Source organism: Nyctibius grandis, chromosome 14 (assembly GCF_013368605.1).
Source record: "Nyctibius grandis isolate bNycGra1 chromosome 14, bNycGra1.pri, whole genome shotgun sequence".
NCBI classification, from domain to species: Eukaryota; Metazoa; Chordata; class Aves; order Nyctibiiformes; family Nyctibiidae; genus Nyctibius; species Nyctibius grandis.
Window position 1 is genome coordinate 6,013,844 of NC_090671.1, and position 21,900 is coordinate 6,035,743.

The following is a 21,900-nucleotide window of genomic DNA, read 5'->3' on the forward strand; positions in this document are numbered from 1 at the left end:
CTGACCTCTCGCAGAAGACGAATCTCAAGCAGCTCATGATAAGCTTTAGCAGACTCTTCGAATCGGTCATGTTTCTGAAGGTCCAAAGCTTTGTGGTACAAAGCAAAAGCTTCTGCTTCCTGTGGTTTAAAAAATTAGAACCTATTTCGTAGGGCAACTTTATTAAATATACTTATTACAATATTCTTATATTTATTATGAATATCAGTGGTTTCACACTTTTAATACTTTCTGCTATATAGCAGTCCACATCCAGACTCTGTGGCAGAACATTAGCCTTACTGACCAAACAACTCATTTGAGTGAAGTTTTATCTTGTTAAAGGAGGGTTTCAAGAGATAAGATAGTAACACAACTTCCCTAAAAACAAAAAATTATGGTTGAACAATATCTGCAAAAGAGAGGACAAAACTCCCCTCAAGACAGAACTTCATTAAGAAAACTGTGGGTTTACTTACTTGAGCTTCCTTTGTCTGTGTCTTATGACTTTTGAAGGTACCTTCGTAGTCATCCTCAATTGTGGAGCTCGCATTCAGCGCTGCGATTCGAATCTAGAACAACAGTGGAGATGTCACAAGAAATGCCACATCTACATGTGTCCCAGTTTCCCTTGCAAACTAAATTTTTCTATTTTTTTTTAACTTCAGTTGGTAAATGGACAATACTGAGAGATCTCTACATGAAGTTACAAGAACTGTAATGAATTTAGTCACCACTAATTGCAATTAATAAAATATCAAAACAATTTCCCCCCGAAATCAGCTGAAAAAAACAAAATTTCAAGTGTCTGGTAAGCAACAGCTTAAAATGTTCTCATTATGCCAACTTATTCTTAGTCCTGGGGAAAAAGAAAATTGTCAATTTTATTTCTACCAAAACATCTCAAAAACCATCTCAATAAGCCCTTACCATGTTCACAGTTATTCACACTGGTTTTCTGCAGGATTGGGAGCAAGTGCCTAACACAAACAGGTCTGGAAAGCAAACAGGATTAGAATGTTTATTCTGTCCATAAAGAAAGCATTCAGAACTAAATGACAGGCTGGGAATACCTTAATCAATAACCAATTAACTGTCCTATATCACCACCACCCCATGACAAGAGATAAACTGCCCTACCACATAGGAACAATAACATTGAAGTGAATTTTAACTAGAGATAGAGAATAAAATACAAAGTTAAGAACATCCATTACTTCAGGATGGCTTTGAAGACTAGTCTTGGTGGTGTGGGGGGACTGGAAGTATTGGCAATGTAATCACAGCTATAAAGTTATTCAGTTACTGTATAATATCTAATGAACATACATTATATTAACAACATCACAATATTAATCCCTTTAATGACAAAAGCTAAAACCAAAAAAGCTTCTTGAATACTCTGACGTTTTATGAGCATGAATCATTATAGCTTATGAGTTTATCTTCAGTTACTTTAAAAAAAATTATGGAAGTTTTCCTGCACCTTTTATCTACAGCACAAACCAGAGCGCTCTCTCATGTCTAGAAACCACAGCAGTTACGGATATTTACAGAATAGGAAAGGACAAAAAAGGGAAGGTTATCTGTGTCAGGCCACAGTGGCTAGTCAACCCATTGCTCAAAATACTGTCTGCACCTGGAAATTCCTCTGATTAAAAATGTTTTCATTACCGCTATCCCTGCAAGAACAGAACCAGTGTTTATAACACAGTTGCCTTTTCTGAGTATGTTACCAACTTCCACAGACCACCTCTAATGCAAAACCAAGTTGTAGCTACTGCATATGCACTTAGATCTATTAGATTTATGCAAACAAAAGAAACTGAACTTGTAATAACCAGTATTTCTTCATTCTGAAGGAAGGATACTAATATTTCCAGTCTTTTTACCACTGATAAAATTTAAAGCGGAAAATACACATTTATAATCTGTAAGTCATTTTTCCTCATAACTAAACCCATAATTTATACTCTATGAACTGCTTGAAACATGATGTCAGTAAAGGCAAAAAAATATGAGATAATTCTGTGTTGCTTTTTTAGAAAAGCTTCACTGCTATGTGCTGAAACCTTCCCATCAACTGAAACAAAAAGATGACACATGCAAGACAGGCCAAAAACAGTCTAACATTGGAGGCCACATTAATAGAAGAATAAATCCAGAATTAACCACAGCAGGAAGCAGTGGGAGTTCTGAACTATAAGCTGAATTAACTCACACATCATCATGATTAGTTCTGCATGTAGAGAAAACAATGCTTTGACAGGAATTTCATTCATTCAGCAATGATATTTTGCTTGCCCATGCACCACTTACTTTCCTCGCTTGCAGCTAAATCAGACTGGCAACGGCACAGCAATAAAGCATTTTTCTCTTTAAGTCACTAAGTAAATGTTAATAAAATCTCACATTTCTTTCAAGACGAGGATTCCTTGTCTACTATATGGAGAAAACATGCAGAGATTAATGGTTATCTCTTTCAGGAATATTGAACGCCCCAGGTTTTGACAGGAAGGCCAGATGCTTAAGACATCTAAATAAGTAAGACTGTATGATCCCAAATCAATTACATATTTAAATTGAGTGTTTTTAAGTTCACTTACAAATATGCCTATATTCAGAAATATGCCCAAGTCTTTTGCTGAATCCACATAATCTTGCTCAAGGCAGCAGAGGAAGTCAACAGGAGAGGGACTACAGTCAAGAGTTTACTTCTGTGGTTAGACTGCCAGTGAAACCACAACTACAGAAAAGTGGGGAAACAATTTTAATTCTTTTTACTTATACAGAAAATTTGTAACAAATATTTAGCACCTCTCCTCTCCGGGGAATCGCAACTTGAGGGAGCATAACCAAACAGAACAGTGTAATGCTTTTGAAAAACAGGACAAGGATATTGCCTCTGCACAGCATTTATACTGGTGTGTCAGGCAGGTGGGGCACTGGTTTAATTTATTTTTCTAAACCAGGCACTGTGCATGGTTGCAAGCCTAACTGTGGACTGAGTTACAACAGTGTCATAACATGTAGGAATTAAGTATGTCACTACAATCACTTTCAGGGGAACACAGCTACATCAGGTAGGGAGGAAAAAAAAGAATTAGTCTTTAATATAAAGCATTACAAAACGGTTTGGAGTTTTTCAGTGACAAGAGCGTCTCAGCTATAAGCCTATGGCTACGACAGGTGAGCACATCCTCAAAGGGCAACAATACCTCTTTAAAGCCTTTTGCCTTCAAAATCTTATCTCCTTTTACCTCACTAGTTTAAAACTTCAGTAAAAATTTCAAACGGCAGCTCTTCTTCCCAGAGCTTGTGTGATTCTCAAGTTCAAAACAAGAAACAAAGGGAGTGACTTGGGCACTGCTGGCTTTTGTTGTTGCTACACTTGGGATCCACACACTGCAAACACACACTTGTTTTAAAAACACTTGATTTTTGTTTTGGTTTGGGTTTTTAACACCGCAGATCACCTCCGCCGCATTTTATTAAAGCCGTTTTTACCGAAATACGGTAACTTTCCGCAAAGAGAAGCAGGGACGCCCCTCTCGCTGCTTTGCCAGGCTCCACTAGCCGGCGGGCGGCACAAAGGGCCGGGAGGAGCCGGGGGAGGGAGGAAGCCCACGTCTGCCTCTGACCGCGGCTCCCTGGAGGGGGGCAGGCGAGGCCGAGCCGAGCCGGGCCGGGCCGGGCCGGGCTCCCGCAGCCCTCGCCGGCGGGCTGCGCGTAGGGCCAAGCCCCGGCAGCCCCTCAGGCCCCTGCGCGGGGCCGGGCCGGACGGGACACTCACCTCGCAGGGCCGCCCCGGGACGCCGGCGCTGCTCCCGGCCGGGGGGCGGGGAGCGGCCGCCGCGGGCTCCCGGAGCGGCTCCCTCAGGCGAGCGGCGGCTCCCCGGAGACGCGGCCTCACCGGCGGTCTCCACGGCAACCCCCTGCGAACCCCCGGAGCCCCGCGCGCCAATAAGGAGGTTGCTCATTGGCCGAGCAGCCGTTCCCTAAACGGCCAATAGAAACGCTGGGCAGAGGGAGGCGGGGAGGGCGGGGCCGCAGGTTCGCTCGGGGGCTGGCGGGGCCGAAGGGTCTCTGCGTGTGGGGTGCGGGTGCAAACGATTAAATAAATCCCGGATCCCCTTTCCCGTGGGTGTGGAAATCATCCCCAAGTCGCTGGTTTTCCCTGAAACGCGCCGCGGTGCCAGCTGGAGGCGGGAACAGGGTTTCGTGGCCCTGGGAGGTGTTGGGGGGTGACCCTGTGCGATGGCGGCAGCACGGCGTGAGGCAGGGACCCGAGCCAGACAATGCCCGCCACAGCTCTGGTGGAAATAGCTTTGTTTAAATGTAAGGTGATCATATTGCAGCGAGTCTTGGAGAGAAGGCGCGCCACTGGCAGCCCCACGCGAGCCCTACTGGTGCAGGCACCATGTGGGGAAGGCTCTGAGCAGACACAGGCTGAGGAACGCACTGGGGCCTTGCTCCGTCTGTGGGGTACGACCACACCTTTAAAGCTGCCCCTTGTTACAACGGGTCGCATCACGCTGGGGAAGTTAAGCCTGTGATCAGGCATTTCACTGAATCAGTGTTTAGCACTGTAAGGAACAGTCCTCCCAGTCCTGAACGTATGAACTCCGGGGTCCCGTTTGTGGAAGAAAATAACACCCATCCTTTCATCATGACAAAGAACAGGGTTGCCATCCACGTACGTTGCAGCACGACACCGTTGTGCTTGCAGGGTGACTTCCAAGGCTACTGTGCTTCTGTAACGCTTTGCTGTCAGTAGTGCCGTTCAGTGTGCTCAGGGCCTCGCAGGTCCTCTCTTGTGTAAATACACAGAAAGATTGTCCTCACTTCAAAGGTTTGAAGCTAGGAAATGGTTACACAGTGTTCAAAATCGGGTCATTACCTTTGAATTTGCAAACATGCCTACACAGGGTTCTCAAACAAACCAGGAGAGGCCATTTCTGGGAGCAGAAATATTAGTTAACCTTAGGAGGTCAAGCCTGGGAAGTTACAGAGTCAGTACAACGGTAAAAAGATCTGCTGTAGCTGGGATATTAAATCCAGATGTCAGGCAGGGTCCATCCCATGGAAGAGGGACAATCTGCACGTAGCATTCAAGGGAAAGTGATTTTATAACATTACTGCTGAGCCCTAGAGAAGGGTGGTGTATCTGATTTTCTCCAACTAGGAAGAATAAGCAAGAGATCTGAGAAAACATTTCCTGCTTCTGTTGGTTTCTGTGTGCGGGCTCTAGGGTGGGTTTCGGGGGGCTACATAACCCCTTTGCAGGGTATCCTTCTTGAGCCCTAAAATATTGCATGAACCTACACCAACATTAGCACAGTGGACGAAAAATAGGCCATCTCTTCAGATCAACATGAACATTAAAAGTATATTCAGCACCAGCAGTTTCTGAAGGAAAACGGCCATCTGCAAGCTCCCAGGACTCTCAGAAGCTCATTCTGTGCTGACAGACCCCAGCACCAAAAAAGTATCAATCGATTGGCTCAGACCAAGGCACAAACAATTCATAACCAAATGATCCTTTGATTAATATTTTAACTGCTCTTATAAAAAAAGCTCAAAGTCCATGAACGATAAAATCCTCAAGATGGGCCTTGACCCAGCACTTTTGCAGTGATTTTGCATTATTCTAGGACGTTTTGTCAGATAACGCCAGAACGCAGCCACAGCATGGAAACGGGTGGGAAAGTCACACCGAGGACCCATTTTACTCAGACAACTTTGCATGGCAAAGCTTTCCCTCTCCTTCCTTATCTCTTCCTGCTCAGCTCTGCAATGCTGGGAAAGTCGCTCCTAGGCAAGAGCCCACATGGGGAGCAGCCGAGGGCGAGGGGAAGTCACAGAGCCTGCAGCAGTGCCTGGCAGTGGCCAACATGCCAAAAAAGGAGAGCTGGGGCACAGGGCAGAGCAGGGTTTCTCTGAAGGAAACAAAGGCTTTGGCAAGAGTTTGTGCTTATTCCTTCACGGGGTAGAAGGACCTCCAGAAAATGAGCCATCTGCAGATCTGAATTAAAGCGACATTATTTTCTGTGTTTCAGAGTATTCACCTCAAGTTGGTCAAGCCCTTTGCAAAGCCAGGGCTGTCCACCCTCTTCCCTGCAAGAGAGCACTCCTGAGTGACACGTGCGTCTCAGACTCAGGTCACCGACCTGTTCATTACCTGAGTTTCAAAAAGTTTTAGCTGAAGAGACCTCCTGAGAAAGCGCACGGACCTGGGCAACCATGACACCTGTGTCCAAGCACTGAGAGCTAAAAAACCAAATGTTGCAAGCCAAGAAACTGATACTTATCAAAAGAGGCTTTGATACATTTTATTAAGCAGATAAGGTGTAGCCCCCCTAGCCTGATACACAAATTTGTGTTTGGTTCATGTTCCTGACAGATTTTGCAAACATAGAAGATGTTTATGCTACATAGTGAACAAGCAACTTCCAAGGGTAATTAGAAGGAATATTTTCAACTATCTTGAGACCTCAAGTCATAAACAAATAAAACTCCAATCAGAATGACAAAGGAGAGCAGAAGCACCCTTCAGCCTTGCGTTCCCATGGACCTCCATGTCCCAAGGGCATGCTCTCAGTTCCTCCAAGCTCCCTGTCTGGGACCTGACCAAGTCACAAAGTGGAAAGGAAACTGGTAAATGTTTTCATTATCAGTGGAAGACAGAGAACATTATACATAAGAAGTACCATCCTTTTGTTTTAATCAAATGCCATGTGTATTCCAGTTTTAAAGTGAGGGAGCATATTAGTCCTAAAAACCCAAAACACTTCCCTGCAGGGACAGTGAGCTGAAAACACCATCCACAGGACACAGTGAGATGCTGCATCATCCCAAAACTCCCTGTAACAGCGGGGTGAGGAAAAGTATTTTGAACAACTGGATGAATGACAGGAATTAAATCTAGCAGTAGCAGAACCTTCAAAATATTTTCCTGTGGCACAGTGCAATTCTTCACAAGTGACTCCCTCCTCTACACGCTGCCATCGGCACACAAACATTCAGACGTGAAAATCTTGTGGACAAATAAAACTTCGTGGAAGCAGCCAGCAGGGGTGGCAATGCTAGAGCACAGGGCACAAGATCTGACGTGAGCCTTGAATAAGCAATTACATAAATGCATAAACTTCCCTTCTAATAATCACATTCCTTTCCAGAAAGGGCTTTTAGGGAGCCTGAAAAGAGAATAATTTAACTCCCAGGTCTTCGTAGCCAGCCTGGGACCCTTCTGCTGCCACAGAGAAACAGAAACAAGGATCTTTCTGTCTTGCAGAGTATGAGGAAATATGGATGAAGCAGAGAACCTCTCTGGTCCTCAAACGTGTTCTGGAATTAAACTTTTTGCTGCTACGAAAGAGCTTTTTCTAGGCCTACATATGGCCATCACCAGACTGCAATGGCTTAGCCATAGGCAGCGGGAGAGCCTTTGGGCTACGAGACAAGCTTGAGACAAAGACCTTGAACCATTTTAGTAAAATCAGCACAGCTGACTGCCCCACTCTTCCGCTTTGTGTGCATGGGATGCAAAGACAAAAGTGAATCGTACAGGTAAAGGTGCGGAGCTACACGGATTTGATCATAAGAGGAAACAAGTAGATAGATGGAGCTGGTCATTTCTGCGTTGTCTTCATCATTGCTTTGTTCCAGCCAGGCACTCGACGGATCACAGGAACGTCATGACTGTTCTGTTCTTGCCGATTTGCCAGGGCTCCAGTGGGTAAAAGCGGATGACAATCCTTTGAAGTGGACAGAAAACATTATTTTACTATTAAGTAGTATCCCTGCCCAGTTTGCAACAAGGTCGAAGATCTGCACTAAGCTCTTGCTGGCTCACACTTCATGGTGTTAATTTAACAGAAGCAAAAATAAGCTGTGTGTGGGCAGGGTACAAACAGGTGCCAGACTTACTTCACCCACACAAACTGAAAAGCAGACTGAATTTCGACACTGTTTATACGAGGTACTTGTCCATGTCAGAAGGACCCAAGCAGCTCATAATCTTGTTGGGTATTTACCCTCACAGCACCCAAGAGGCAGCGAAATGCTATTCCTCTCCTTGGGGAGATGGGGAAGAGGGGCAGAGAGGGACATGGCTTACCTTCAGGAACAGCCTTGTTCTGGCATGGCGTCCCCACTGCGAAGCTCTACCAGTTCCCACTGGGTTTTGCACCAATTACACCAACTGGAACTACCCATCTTCAGAGAACACTTGTTCCCAGACTGTTCAATGAGCGCAACCAGCCCATGGTTTCATCTGGACCTAAACCATGTGGCTGGGATTCAGCAACCAACAGCCCTTAATGTTTGCTATCTAGTCTTGGACCTAGATTACACCTTAATCTCATGGAGGGCCTGGAAACCTACATCATCATCACCACTTTGAACACCTTCCCGTACTTTGTTCGCCGTGTTTCATGCATCCGCACACCACACACAAACCTCTCCCTGCCCAGGGCTGAGCACAGTGTCCCTGACCCTCAGGGGAAGGGGGTGCCGGGGCTAAGCCCCCCCGGGCCGGGCCAGGCCCGCACTCACCGCTCGGGGCCGAGGCCCAGCTGCGCCGTCAGGACGTCGAAGAAGCGGGCGCTGTGCCGCTGGTTCTGCTCCGCCGAGCCCACCACGCCGATGGAGGAGACGAGCAGCTGGGCGCAGGGCTCGGCCGAGCCCGACAGCACCATGGGCAGCCCGCTCCGCACCGTCACGTTCACCCGCTGCCGGCACAGGCACCGTCAGGGCCCGCCGCCCCGGCCCCGCCGCCCGCCGCCCCGGCTCCCCCGCTCACCTCCGCCGGCTTGCCCAAGATGTCGGCGGCGGCGGCGCAGAGCTCCAGGGCCAGCCCCGGCGGCAGCCGCCCGGCCGGCAGGTTGGTCTCCAGCTCCAGGAACGGCATGGCGCAGCCCTGCGCTCCCCCACCGCCTCCGCCCGGCCTGGCCCGGCCCGGCCGCCGCTCCGCCCCCGGAGCGAGCCCCGGCGGGGGCGGGAGCCAGCGGCCGGGGTCTGGCACCGTCCCCGCCGCTCCCGGGGCTGCCTGCAGCGCTACGACGAGGATCTCGCCCTCGCACCGGCTCCTCGCCCTGTGCCAGCCCCCGGCAGGGCTTTGGCTGTTCTCTGTTTTACCCCAAACACATCAGCTGGCTCTCGGGCCTTCTGCTTCTCACGGTGTGCATCGCTGCGAGGTGTATTAGAGACTGAGAGAGCAAAAAATCACATCTCACTGCCAGAAGGTTAAAATGAGTTTTGTGATGGTCCTTACTGGTGGTGGGAAGACGTTTCTGGTCACCGCAACAGGCACCTCTGCGCCTGTCTGTGCAGGGAGGGTTACGAATGGAAGAGCAGCGACTTCTCAGAACAACCAGCACTACAAGAAATTAAAAGGCAAGCAGAGAGGTTTATTGTTTTATCCAAAATACATAATTATCAAACAAGCTTCTGTAATCAGGACTTTGAGCTCCAAAATTGATAAAAGTGACCCTGGCAGGCTGGGTCTCAGGGACAGTCTAATCTACAGGTCAGAGGTGTCTAATCTGGAGATCAGAGGGTTTTCAGCTGCTGAGCTACTGTCCAGTGAGGGTTGTATGTGCTCATTTACAGCAAAAGGTTATGAACCAGCTAGATTAAAAGGTCACCTCGTTTAAGGCACAGCACTGTTGTGAAAATTGGCCCTGTACAATGTGATTTTTTTGTTTTCTACAGCTCTAGACAATCCTAATGAAAACTGATGGGATTGCACATTTTTCTGCTGGGGGAATTGCTTGGCCTTCACTGCAGGTAATGAAGACAATACTGGCATGAGGAGCGGTGTGTATAAACCAGCCAGGAAAAAGGCTGGAAACAGATTTCTAGGGGAGAGAGAGTGAAGAGAGAGACCCAACCGGAGAGGGGACAGGGCAAGGCAGGCTGGCACGGGTGGCTCCCTTCTAATCCAGGAAAGCAGCAGAAGAAATAACCCAGGAAAACTGTTAGATTCCAGGGTAAATTTACAGAAAGATAAAGTACTGTAAATAGATGATCCCAAATTTGTCACTGAAATGAAGGCAGTGGGGGTATTCAGCCATCTTGCAAACCCTGGTGCAAGCCCAGTTCTGCCTGATTGCTGGGAGTCATTGCCTCCAGGTAATGGATCCATTTTTCTATTTCTCTCACCTTCCTTCAAGTACTAAAAATCTTTTTCAATTCCAAGGCCAAAAAACATGATGTGACAAGAAACCAGCGTATCAGAAGGCTCCAAAAGGAAACAAGATTCAAGTCTCGGATGTCAGCAATTACAACAGGACATGGGGCTGTCACAAACATCACTGATGATACGCATTGTCCTTCGCTCTTGATTCATGTGAATGGCAAATTGTTCACGGCCTCACAGAGTTTTTAAACTAAAGACATGTGTTTTATTGTTTCTGTCTTGGAGTGGGCGATTAAAATGCTTGTAGAGGGATGAACGTGCAACCAAGAGAGGACAGCACAGCAGCAAGTAGTCTCAAACATGCTCAGTCTTTGGAAAATCACGGTAGTTTTTTCCCTCCTGCAGACATTTGCATGTGTCATCATCCACTTAGCAATTCCACTCTCAAAATTATAAAAAAAATTTCAACCACTTCCCATTTAAAATTTAACTCAGTTGTAGACAATATTTTGTGAATAAAACATCAATAAAAACATATTATTCATCTACTGTTTGGGAAGGAAAGAAGGGAGGGGTGGGAATAAACGTGTGTCTGTTTCCAATATTTTTGGTTCATGAAAAGAGAGTGACTTCAGTCAGGTCTGTTGTCTTTATAGAGAACATAATCACAAAACAAAATTTCCTGCTAATGCAAGCTGAAATATACAATGGGAATCTCTTTCCAAACAGGGACTTTAAAGATCTCCCTAGGCTCTGGACTAAAGCAGTATTATCTAGAACTGAAACCTTAGTGAAAAACATGACCAGAACACATCAGGCTTTATAGAACATACCAGCAGAAACATCACTAGCCAAGACATGGTAGTACTGGAAAGAAGCTACTCGATTAGTGAGAGAAGCAATTCCTGAACTATTTACTTATTTTGTCTTACTCCTTATAGGAAGAGTTCTTGGGGCAAGGATTTCAGGGTAAGGTTCAAGGGCAACAACTGCTTGTGAATGGAAGTATTCAGAGATTTATATTCCATCAGTTTCTGCATCCTTTATAATTTGCTTTTTTCAACTGAAGAAACTAGAAATGGTTAGATTCTCTCAGTTTTACCTCACAAATTGTGCCGCAGTACAAAAGGGTTTTGTATTTGAGCTACAGCTAACCAGAAATAAACAGAGCCAAGAAAAAGAGCCCAAAAGCTCCAAAACAATTCTCTGCCCTTTTATTGTGATACATATGTTGCTCAATGCCACAAAATCTCTCCTATTACTTCAGCTGCAGAGGGTGACTTACTTGGTGAACTTCCATGCAAAACAGTCCCAAAGAGCACGTCTAGATTTACTCCCCCCTGTGCATTTTCTAGGAGAAATGTGGGTTGCCATTACAGTATTACCACAGAAAAAACACGATTTGATTGTTATATTCTCTTTCAAGAAATCACTGTGAATGCATTCTTTCAGTGTATTCCCAATATAATATCAACAGAGTATTTTAGGTAGGCAGTTATTCGAAGGCTGTGGCCACCCTCAGCTTTTTGAAGCGGCTTGGTCTTTACTGGACAAATCTCCAAGAACAGCCCCTGCCACCTGTGTACCAGCAGACCGAGCACCAACGAAACCCAGGCTTTCAAAAATGAAGAGCAGTGATTAAATTGAAGAATTACGAAGATTCACAGTTGTAGATGAATATGAAGAAACTTATCACAGGAACTTAAAGGCAAATAGACGTGTGGAATGTACATGGACAGCCAAGCAAGATGCCCCAGCAATAAGAAACTTAAAAAAAAAAATTCAATGTCTTTTTTCACTTTTGTGACTGCCTGTAGTTTTGCTCCACACTTGTCTGTGCAGATATGTGCTGGGAAGGTGAGGATCAGGCATGCTTTGCAGTGCTGGCCACTTGGGAAGGAGCTGCAAATGTTAAAAACACATGAAAACAACGATCCTCATCCTCTACAGTTCTCTCATGTTCCCAGTGTGCAGCCTGGTTCAATCTTTGTCAAGAAATACCATTCGTGTCTCCATCACCTCTGAGAAGACTGACACTGAAATAAAACCCAGATGCATGTGTTAAGTGACCTGCAGGGCCTCAGCCTTTTGTATAAATTTAACATTTCAGGTCTTAAAACTTTCCCAGCTTCCACCCCCAAAGACACAGGGAAGGCCTGGGGAGTGGGGAGACACCCTGCAATTTCTGTGTTAGAATTACAGTGCTCTTTCCAGTTACGTGTAGAACCGGAGGTCAGAGAAGAAGTTAAAAGGGCAGGAAAAATGGTAAGATGGGTTAATTCATTTCAACATCTTCATCAACACAGGTGCCAGATGCTCTTTCAGCTGCGGATCAATTTGAATGTTGCTCAGTTCTTTGATATTGAGGATCATCTCATGGGCTTGGAAGAAAAGCTCTTTCCCCACAGCATCCTCCACCCGCCTGCGCCACTCCATCAGCCTAGGTCTGTCTTCAAAGACATCGCAACCAACTCCAACAGGCTGTAGAGAGGGGGAGAGAGCAACAGGTAGAGGTGAAATAATGAAGAAGAGCTCACAGAGGAGCACTAGGAAGGAGGGAAATCTCCTCTGTCAGGTGTATCTATCTGGGGGACACAGAATCTAGCCTGTATTTTAAAGGGCATTTACAACTCAATTCCCGTGTGCCAGAACCGCTGTTAGGAGCAGCAGGGATGACCTACCACTTACTGTGAGTGATTTTCAACTACAGCATTGAACAGATGGTGGGCTGACAGTTCCAGGGACAACTGCACAGTCAGCAGTACGGACTTTGCTATAATATAGCAAAACCACAACACAAAACGCTGAGCGTTTAATTGAACTGCTGTCTCAGTTGACATAATCTACCCCCCTTCTACTTGCTGCCTGTGCCACTCTCTGGAACACAATGCTGTAGAGAGGCTGAACTGATATTTTTCAGTCTCTGGGATACAGAACTGGGAGAAAGAATCACTTCTGGGCTGCACGATCCAGGCCCTGACAGTCTGGCAGAGAACAACCAGTTTGTAACAGACTTAATTGGATTGCCTCTGTCTGCGATTCAGTCTTGCATCTTCCAGACATAGCACAGGAAAGTACCCTCTGAAGAAGAATATTCTTGTATGATAAAAATACTCCTGTATCATTTTCTTACTTCATCAGAACTGTCTGCTATTGCTTCTCACTTTTATATATTAAGTCCTTCTCTGGAGGTTAAAAATAAAGTCACGATAAAGGATGGAGAAGCATTGTTAGAGAAACAAAAGGGATCTGTTGCAGCCAGCTTTTTTGTTTTTCAACTGGTGTTCTGAACCCACTCCCATATTCTCCTCATTGTCTTAGCCCAGCTCTGCTGAGATATGCCCTCACTCACTCCTCTTTCTAGTGAAGTGTTACCACATGCTGCAGCCCTCCCTGCCCAGCAGCATCTCTCTTCCCTCGCGCTGAGACTTCCTTCCCATGCTCCAGCACTCACTTGCATCAGCTCCACAATGGCCACAAGATCCGCCAGAGAGATCTCGCTCCCGATGATAAAAGCCTTGTCCTGCAGAAACCTCTCCTCAAATTGCTTCAGGGAAGTGGACAGCCCCTCCATAACCTCCTGGAGCTTCTCGGAGGGCAGTGGCTGCCCTGTGAAGAGCGGAATCAGCACCTGAAGAAAGAAGGGACTTATGAGTACAGTTAGCTGTCTTCTCATGGATCTGCTGGTAGTCCTTTAAGTTACACCCCCTTAAGTACTCATGATTGTCAGTGATCCTGCAAAGCTGCAGGAAGGGATGATGCTAGAGCTTCATGGACTGCTGCAGTTCCAAGTAGCTCATGGTCAGAGAGCACACAAGCAGTCTTAAGTGGCTGATCTGCCGTGACAATAACCTCCAGCTAATGAGCAGCAACGTGCAGAACGAAGCCAAGGGTTCAGCTTGTTTTGCGCGGGACAGTTGTGCCCTCCCACTCCACCTTGGTGGGTTACAAAAGAAAAACGGGCAACAGCTCCAGAGAAGACAAACCTCTGCCACAGCCACCCCTGCTATGTCCTCTGCTTCAAGAGCCTGCCAAGACGGGTCAGCAGGCCGCCTGCCCACCAGCCGCCCCTGCTATCCACCCTGTGGTGTACCTGGGTGCTGGAGGCAGGCAGACAGGCAGCTGCCTCTCCTGCAGGGTGACAGGGAGGAGGGCATGGCGGTGGCTGTGGCAGGGAGCGTAGGAGGGACTGGAATGCATCAGCACTGGCTGCAGAGGCAGGAAATGGCTTCCTCTGCGTGACAGCAGCCAGCGAGGCTGGGAGTGGGTAAGCGCCACTTTCACACCAGCCTTTCTGTGGCCTCCCGAGCACCATTCTTTAAACCACTAGAAATTTTTCCAGACCAGTCATATAAGTGTGGTCCTTGTCTCCACGGACTTGCTGGCACAGGGGGTAGCTGCCTTTCCGTGAGCTCAGTCAGCATTCACAGAAGTGTATGCATTGTTGGAGCCCTCAGTGGTTCACAACTATGCTGCCTCCACCTACCACAGGTAAGGAAATACAGTTTATTTAGAGAAGCAAAATTAAAGATACAAATTTCCATCGGTCGGAGTGGACTGCATTTCTACTTATTGCTACTATATTCAACAATTCAAGTCGGGATTGCTTAATCCAAGCCAGGATTTTTGCCAAATACATGTGGAATCTATTTCATCAGAAAATTCATGGCCAGTTCTCTTCCTAAGTGGTTCCAATTATGCATGATGGGTTCTCCGGATAGAGTCACTTGAAACAGCATCTCCTTCCTTTTCGGTATGTCAGGGCAGTCTGTCCTCCCCCATGCCTAGCTAATATGCCTTCTGTTACACGGTGGCTTTATATGTTTCCCTATTTTCAATTATTCCAAGGACCATTTGTGTATCTGGGTTATCTAATCAGCAGCAGCAATGAGCTGGATTTCTTTGCCTTGGAGCACTGCAGTAACAGCCTGCAGAGACTGGAAGAAACTGCTTCTTGTATGAATCTGACTCATATTTGAATTGCTTCTCTGTGCTCTCTAGCCAAAAATTCAAATGCCAATAAATCAAAAAGCTAAATGAGTCCTGATATGCTTTGTTAGGCACAAACAAAGGCAAACTTTACACGGAGTGAAGTTCTTACCTGTTTACTGACAACCCTGATTTCACCTGAAATTCCACACCACAGCTGTACTTGCAGGGCTGTACTTGCACCTGGGCCTCTCCAAGGGTAGTTGCATTAACTGTCTGGTGAGTTGGCTGGGAATAGGTGTCCAGCAAAATCATCTGATATGAAATGATTTTCTGCCTCAGGGTGATTCTGTTAATTTTGCCTAAATGTAAATTGATCTGACCACACCGAATAAAGAAATTCTGCCATTCTCCCTGTGTCTCTGTTCTGTCTATCCCTGAACCCATTTCAGAGAAGCACGTAAGAGTGTTGGAAGCAGAAGGCTCCTTCTGGATTTCCACCCTGATGGGGCTGCAGGGACTTGCTGTATGAATGCAAGCCCTTCTGCTTCCAGTAACAAAGCACGCGCTCGCCAAAGAGGCAAAACTGCTATGTGCACACTCTGCACAGCTGTGCAGGGAGGGGAGGCTTCTGGAGCCAATACCCGATCTGTTATAGATGTGTTCACAAATCCAGGCAATGGAAGTCCGTCAGGCTTTGAGACCTTCTGTACCAGACCTACTTTAAGGAAAAAAGCAAAATGACCAAAGCTGCTTTTGCCAGATCCTGACATTGAGCAATTAGGAACAGCTCCCTCTCTAACAGCTCCTCTCAGCTAGGAATGGCCTAGGTTTGTTATTCCAGTGTGACAAACTCTCTCCGCATTGGGGCTGTTCAAATGCTCAGTATTCTGCCAGGAAAACATCACTTTACTCGCATTTTAATACTCAGTGTCCTTACCTTGATCCACATGGTCTTAGGAGCATTAGCCCGGATGTTCGCATGGTGCCATGAGAGGTATTCATCTACCTGGGCCCGTTTTTGTATGTCTGATGGGTACCAGTGGTCAGGAGTGTTGTACTTTCGACTCAGGTACAGCAGAATGGCAGTGCTGCTCAGACATTAACAAGGACAAGAAAGGGGTCAGGGAGTTATGGTGCAGAACGCTTTCGCCTAAGCTCCCTCTCCTGCCCCTTCTGAGCTTGCTGCTTCTGCTAAAAAGCACTCAGATCAGGATTTCCGATGGACTCTAGGAGCCACGCATAGGCATCTAATTCATGCTGCCATCAGAGATGCCACTTAATCACCTTAGTTCCCATGAAAACTTTAACCTGCTGGAAAATCACAGCACTGTTCCTTGGTGCAGAGGACAGCTGGACAGTACTGGGGTAAACAAACAATAAGCCTCCATAGTCATCTATCAGCAATGCTAATCCCACTTATTCCTCCACTGTTCTGACCCATCTCTCTGAGACCTATGCATGTTTATGCACTTGTGTACTAAATGAAACTCTCTGATGAGTTATGCTGCCTTTTCACCAGATCTCTCTCTTTCTAGCCCACAGCTTCCATTGAAGTCAGTGGAGGTCCCAACAAGGAGAGCCTCCAGAATCTTTTTGTGTTTGTCCAGATGTTTATATTTTCACTAATTGGCAGGAGAAGTCAGATGGAAAAATATTTTAGTCATCTGCAACAATTTGTAGGCTGTTACTACAAAAAGAGATGCCATAGAAAATCCTGTGCTGACAAAACAGAAGAAAATGCAGACCCTCGTCCTATGCTGATACTACTAGAGTTCAATTATTTCAGTATTATGACACCATTAACCAGTCTCCATATTAACCTTATAATGTAAAACATAAATTTTATCTCTGTAGGTGTTCACTTGGCCTTTATGACTAATTCAGATAAACAGAATTTTTTCCTAGGGTAAAAGGGATTTTTTTTCCTAGGGTAAAAGGGATTTTTATAAGCTTTAAACATTTCCCAGGAATGTTTATAATCCCATTTTGAGGCAACTGCATTAGGGTAAGATCAAGAAGTTAAGTCATCTGATTTGTTTACATTCTGAAAGATAATTCAAACAGAAAATGGAAACAGAGGAAATGAGGTTATACTATTAAAAGTAACCAACATGTTCATAAATTCCGTGATCCTGAATCATTCAGCAGGAATAACATCTCCTAAACGCTGCAGAGATTACTGGTACCCAAGGAAGTCTGAGGACTGAGTTCTTACCATTCTGCTAAGGTGAAGTCTCCGTCCTTCAGTGCTGGTACTTTCTTCAAGAGGCTGACTTTGCCAGCTCCTTCACTGTTTGATGGCCCTAAAAACATGAACAGACAAGTGAGAGGTTAGAAGTATATCTGCCAGTGAATGATGAATGAAATACCTGTAGCCAACGGGACATTCAGTGAACTGTGTGAGGTTTTCTCTATACAGTCATATTTCACCATTAAAAGGTACTGAAGTTGAAGAGTCAGTGTAAATGCTGTTTGTAGAGGGCAATCGGCCCAGGCTGGGCACGTGGAATGGAGCAGTTCACATTTCTATACAGGAATTCTGTTCCTTGACTCAGGTACCAGTAATAGTTGCAAAATTTACTGAAAAAAAATCACTCCTGGAGAGGCATTTAGATACCAGAATGAAGGTGCTGGTATTGAAAACACTCCTGCAGATAACCAGGAACTGCTAACTGCCTTGAGAACCGTGTGTCCTACGGCTTTAGAGACAGCGGGGAAAAAGACAGGAGTTAGGATGAAGACAACTGAGCACCTAAAAAGTACTTAATATTTGCCAAGGAAGCAGCGTCTGGAGAAGCTGAGTTTGCACGCAGGGCATCCTAACGAGGGCAGATGGTTGCTACCCCTGCTCCTGTTCCCACAGGCAATACCAAAACAAAGTAATTTTCCTGCAGCTTGTAAATGTGGCTGACTCTAGCTAGGAAGGAGTCACGATGGAAAGCAACTGACAGCCTTGTGCACACAGAGATCACTGCAGTGGCTAATTAATCAAAGAGAACCCAGCTGGCTTATAGACCCACGGAGCAAAATCCTTTTCCTGTTTTTTTGTCTCTGAAGAGCAGAGGGAATTGAGCATTTACAAAGAAAGCAAATGCTGTCAACAGAGCTGAGCCCTGGGCAGACATGCAGCTGAGGATGCTTCCAGAGCTTTTGCTGGGATAGGAAAAACATGAATGTCAGCAATACAACAGCAGGCTCACGGAAGAATTCACTCTGCCATGGGGGACACAGGGAAGCTCACACACCTCCACCCTGCATTACTCCTGGCTCCGCGTGTCAACCTGCCTCTGTCAGGAAAACGCAGGAGGAAGACACCATCCCATAAAAGAGTTTAAACTCCACAGTCCCTTGGAGTTTGGAGGCATTAAGAGCTGACTATCTAATCAGGTTTTCAGTTTCCCACTGCAGGCACTGCTCGTGCCAGTCAGCAGTCAAATGCCAGGGGATTGTACAAAAGTCCAGGAACACCTACGTAAGAAAAGGTGCGAGGAGTTTGTTCGCTTTGCTTGTTTTAAGTGCTCTCTAGAAAGAGACATGACATTCTAGGGTGCAAATCCTGACCAAATCAGCATGACCAGCAGATCTTGTACAAAAATCCCTCTGTTGAAAAAAAAATAAGGGCTGTTAACTAACAGGCAGTGATCTACATGCCCAAGAACTATTTGCCCCCATTCAGGAGGCAACGGCAGTGTCTGCTTTACTGGACAAACGTGCAGCAGGAAATGGTCTCCAAGAAATAAAACCAGCCTTTGGACTATCAAGTTCATTTGCAGTTGGCTTTGGGAAGAGGTGGGAGGAAGGAAGGTTGCTGCATTACAAATTACAGACTACTTTCCCAATACTGATTTCACATAATGAGACAAATCAAGCAGAGCAAACATGACCACCCTGTTCTTTCTAGCTGAGCAGCCTCTACCTTCTTTCTTGTTTGAGAAGTGCTTTTTTAAAATTCTGGTATAAGCAGCTTCATCGGAGATCAAGGTTCACATTCATCCGCTGTCTGAGGGGATTCAAACCCACGTCTCCCATCTCACTGGGGAACGCCTCTGGCTACCTGCAGTGATGGCGGCCTCCAGCTTAGCTGGGAAAGAGGTTCTACATGCACAGCAGAACCAGGCAGCATTGTCAGGAGAGGTAGGAAGAAAGCGCTTCTTCAGAATAAGAGCCAGACAGAAAGTGCAAGTTAAGCCTAATAATTGAGAAACTTAAAAAAAAAATCCCTAAAAATCAAGCCAGCAGGCAAAGTACAAGGACAAGGTGCCTTACGCCCATGATTTAATGATTTATATGATAAAAAAAGTGAAGCAAATTTGTGTAAATCTACTGTCATGCAAGGAGTTGCTCTGGGAAGGTGCTTGGTCCTGTGCTTTTAGAAGGGCTCCAAAGGCCAATGGCCATCACACACCCAGCTCTGGTGAGATCTGTAGATCTCTGGTAGTCTCTGGAAAAATGCAGCAGAAAGTTGCAAGTCAGTAATGCTTACAGCTAATGAGCAGTCCATTCTCAGACCTCGCTGCCTGGTTGTTCTGTGCTTATTACCCAAGGTAGCGGGCAACTGAGAAACAACGGTATGAGAGCAATCAGCGGGTGAGGGCAGCCTGAATCAGATTTCAGCCTTCTTTCAGCGTGCAGCGGTCCTAGCAGGAATACTGAACATACTACTCCCCTGATGGGACTAACATGTCACTACAGCAGGCTGGACAGCAGGTCGGTGTCCATTACACACACTGCACTGCAGCCCAGAGATGGCACCTTATTTGCTTTGGCTCATACAGGGTCTCTGCGTAAAGACCTAAAAGACCTGTGCCGAGCCTCTGCCACTGCGCCGCAAACTGGCAAAAGCCTTTTCACTAATGCCAGGTTGCTTCATTAGGACCCATTGCTTACTGTATTAGAGACCAATATATGTATTTGCTGTTTAGCAGAGTTTGAGCTTGTGCCTCTCTGCCAGCAAGCAAAGCTAGCCTTTTTGTTTAGTGGCATTAGGTGGCCCATCTTTATCATTCCTGTCATGTTGACGACTTACGGGGCTGTTTAACATCAGTTGCATCTCCCACAAGGATATACACATACACACACACAAAGTGTGTGTATTGCTGGGCTTTGAGGAGTAACTTTAATAAGCAGACTATACACTGTCAAAAAGCAGGGCAGGCTGCACACAGGATGAATTCTTAAGTGTAAGTCATAGTGCAGGGAAGGAAATGTACTGGTGGGTAAAAAGAGCAGTGGACAAGATTTCACAGAAGTAGAAAGGGAAAAAAAAAAAAATCAGTCTATTTGCCAATCACATCCCTGCCTAATCATCCCTTCAGCCAAGGATTTCCAAGTACCTTAGGCAAAAAAAGGAACAATTTACTAGGAAAATGCAATATGTAAATGGGCAATAGTCATCTTACACAGTTGGACAAGTCTGAACAGCTGAGTGTTTCTGTAAGCACACCGTTCCCAAAGCACTCCCCTGTCACTGTGACTAATTTGCTAGAAATGGCTGGAGGAACATTCCTTGGGGATCCACAAAAATAGATGCAGTATAGCCATGAGACTGCTCTGGGAGTAAGAGCTGCATGGTCAAACCACTCTATTGAGGCTCCTCAGCAGAGCACGTATCTAAAATCACTCAGGTTATCCGAGGAGCTTGTGTTTCCCTCCCAACGGGCCAAGCAGAGCTGCCAGGGGCTGGGAGCGGATTCAGCTCTGGAGTGCAAGTCTGGGCAGGCTTGACCTGTTTCACCCTCCCCCGGCAGAACGGGACCCTGTCTTGAGAGGACACCAGGGTGAGACCACAGATAAGCCTCCTCTGAGCTCTGCATCCCTCTCATAAACGGGTGATCTCCCTCTTCCACTAGCTCCAGCACTTTGCTGGCTTCCAGGGTTCAAGCGTTTCCTCCTTCAGCTGAGATTGAGCCTCCCCAAACACGGGCTGACGTTGCCTCAGGAGGATGGGACCCTCCACTGATCCGGAATGGACCGAACTGAACCTCCCTACGAGAACGGTCCAAACCGGGTCAATAGCTCGTCAGTTCCCAGAGCAGCAGCCCAGGACAGGAGGCGGTGCGACGCTGCTCCGAGAGCCGAGCCGGGGCGGCGACGGCCGGGCAGGAGGACGCGCTCCTGCTCCTATGCTGGGGAGGCGACGGGGCTCCTCCGGGGGCCGGGAGGGCAAAACCCCCCGCGGGCTGCGCGATCCGGGCCCGGAGCGGTGGGCGCTGCTGCCCCACGGTCGCTGCCGGGGCCCGGCGCAGCGTTCGGCCCTGCCAGCGCCCAGGGCGCCCAGCCCGGCCCCCCGCAGCCCCCGCCCGGGGGGCTCGGCCCGGCCCCCCGCAGCCCCCGCCCGGGACCGCGGTACAGCGCCGGGTGCTGCCAGCGCCCCGGAGCGCGGCCCGTCCCCTCCCTGCCCGCGGGGCCGCCGCCAGGCACCCAGCGCCGCCCGGGATCGGGCCCGGCCTGACCGGACGGACGCCCGAGGGGAACCGGTGCCCGCTGCGGGGGGACCCTCACCTGCGCGGGGCTGCTCCGCGCCGCTCCCCGCCGCCGGCTTCTTCCCCAGCACCGAGTCTGCCAAGAGCCAAGAGAGGGGCGCTGAGCCCGCGACCCCCGGCGGGGTGCGGCCCGCCCCGGCCCCGCCGCCCGCCACCGCCCGCGGGGCAGCTCGGCGGCGGGCGGGCGGCCGTGCCCGTCCCACCTTTGAAGAGCTCCACGTGCTTGAACTCGAAGGGGATGTTGTTGCTCCGGGCGAAGATGTAGATGGAGCGGCAGGGCTGCGAGAGCAGGTCCAGGTACAGCTCCAGCCCCATCCCGCCGCCCGGCCCGGCCCGCGGGGAGGCTGCCGCGGCTCTGCCACCGGC

General features: G+C 47.5%; 3 protein-coding genes across 7 annotated transcripts in view; all 3 read right to left on the minus strand.

Annotated features, from left to right (window-relative positions):
- CABIN1 (calcineurin binding protein 1) overlaps nucleotides 1-3,854 on the minus strand; it is a 111,613-nt gene extending 107,759 nt beyond the window's left edge. For 4 of the 5 annotated variants that reach the window (XM_068412561.1, XM_068412559.1, XM_068412560.1 and 1 more), the window contains exons 1-4: nucleotides 3,773-3,854; nucleotides 910-974; nucleotides 459-551; nucleotides 6-119 (exon numbers count right to left, since the gene is read on the minus strand). In XM_068412561.1, coding sequence (XP_068268662.1) covers nucleotides 6-119; nucleotides 459-551; nucleotides 910-912 — 210 coding nt within the window. In that variant the 5' untranslated portion in view covers nucleotides 913-974; nucleotides 3,773-3,854. Of the gene's footprint in view, nucleotides 1-5; nucleotides 120-458; nucleotides 552-909; nucleotides 975-3,486; nucleotides 3,515-3,772 lie in introns of those variants that run through there. The other variant, XM_068412558.1, reaches the window with a different exon arrangement.
- Nucleotides 3,855-6,295: 2,441 nt separating this feature from the next.
- On the minus strand, nucleotides 6,296-8,944 carry LOC137670068 (D-dopachrome decarboxylase). Its single transcript, XM_068412658.1, has 3 exons — nucleotides 8,783-8,944; nucleotides 8,536-8,711; nucleotides 6,296-7,736 (listed from the first exon to the last, which is right to left on the minus strand). The coding sequence occupies exons 1-3, from the start codon at nucleotides 8,888-8,890 to the stop codon at nucleotides 7,664-7,666; spliced, it is 357 nt and encodes a 118-aa protein (XP_068268759.1). The 5' UTR covers nucleotides 8,891-8,944; the 3' UTR covers nucleotides 6,296-7,663.
- Nucleotides 8,945-11,312: 2,368 nt separating this feature from the next.
- LOC137670099 (glutathione S-transferase theta-1) lies at nucleotides 11,313-21,864 on the minus strand. Its single transcript, XM_068412709.1, has 6 exons — nucleotides 21,738-21,864; nucleotides 21,554-21,610; nucleotides 17,268-17,355; nucleotides 15,990-16,140; nucleotides 13,575-13,751; nucleotides 11,313-12,601 (listed from the first exon to the last, which is right to left on the minus strand). The coding sequence occupies exons 1-6, from the start codon at nucleotides 21,847-21,849 to the stop codon at nucleotides 12,401-12,403; spliced, it is 786 nt and encodes a 261-aa protein (XP_068268810.1). The 5' UTR covers nucleotides 21,850-21,864; the 3' UTR covers nucleotides 11,313-12,400.
- Nucleotides 21,865-21,900: the final 36 nt, after the last annotated feature.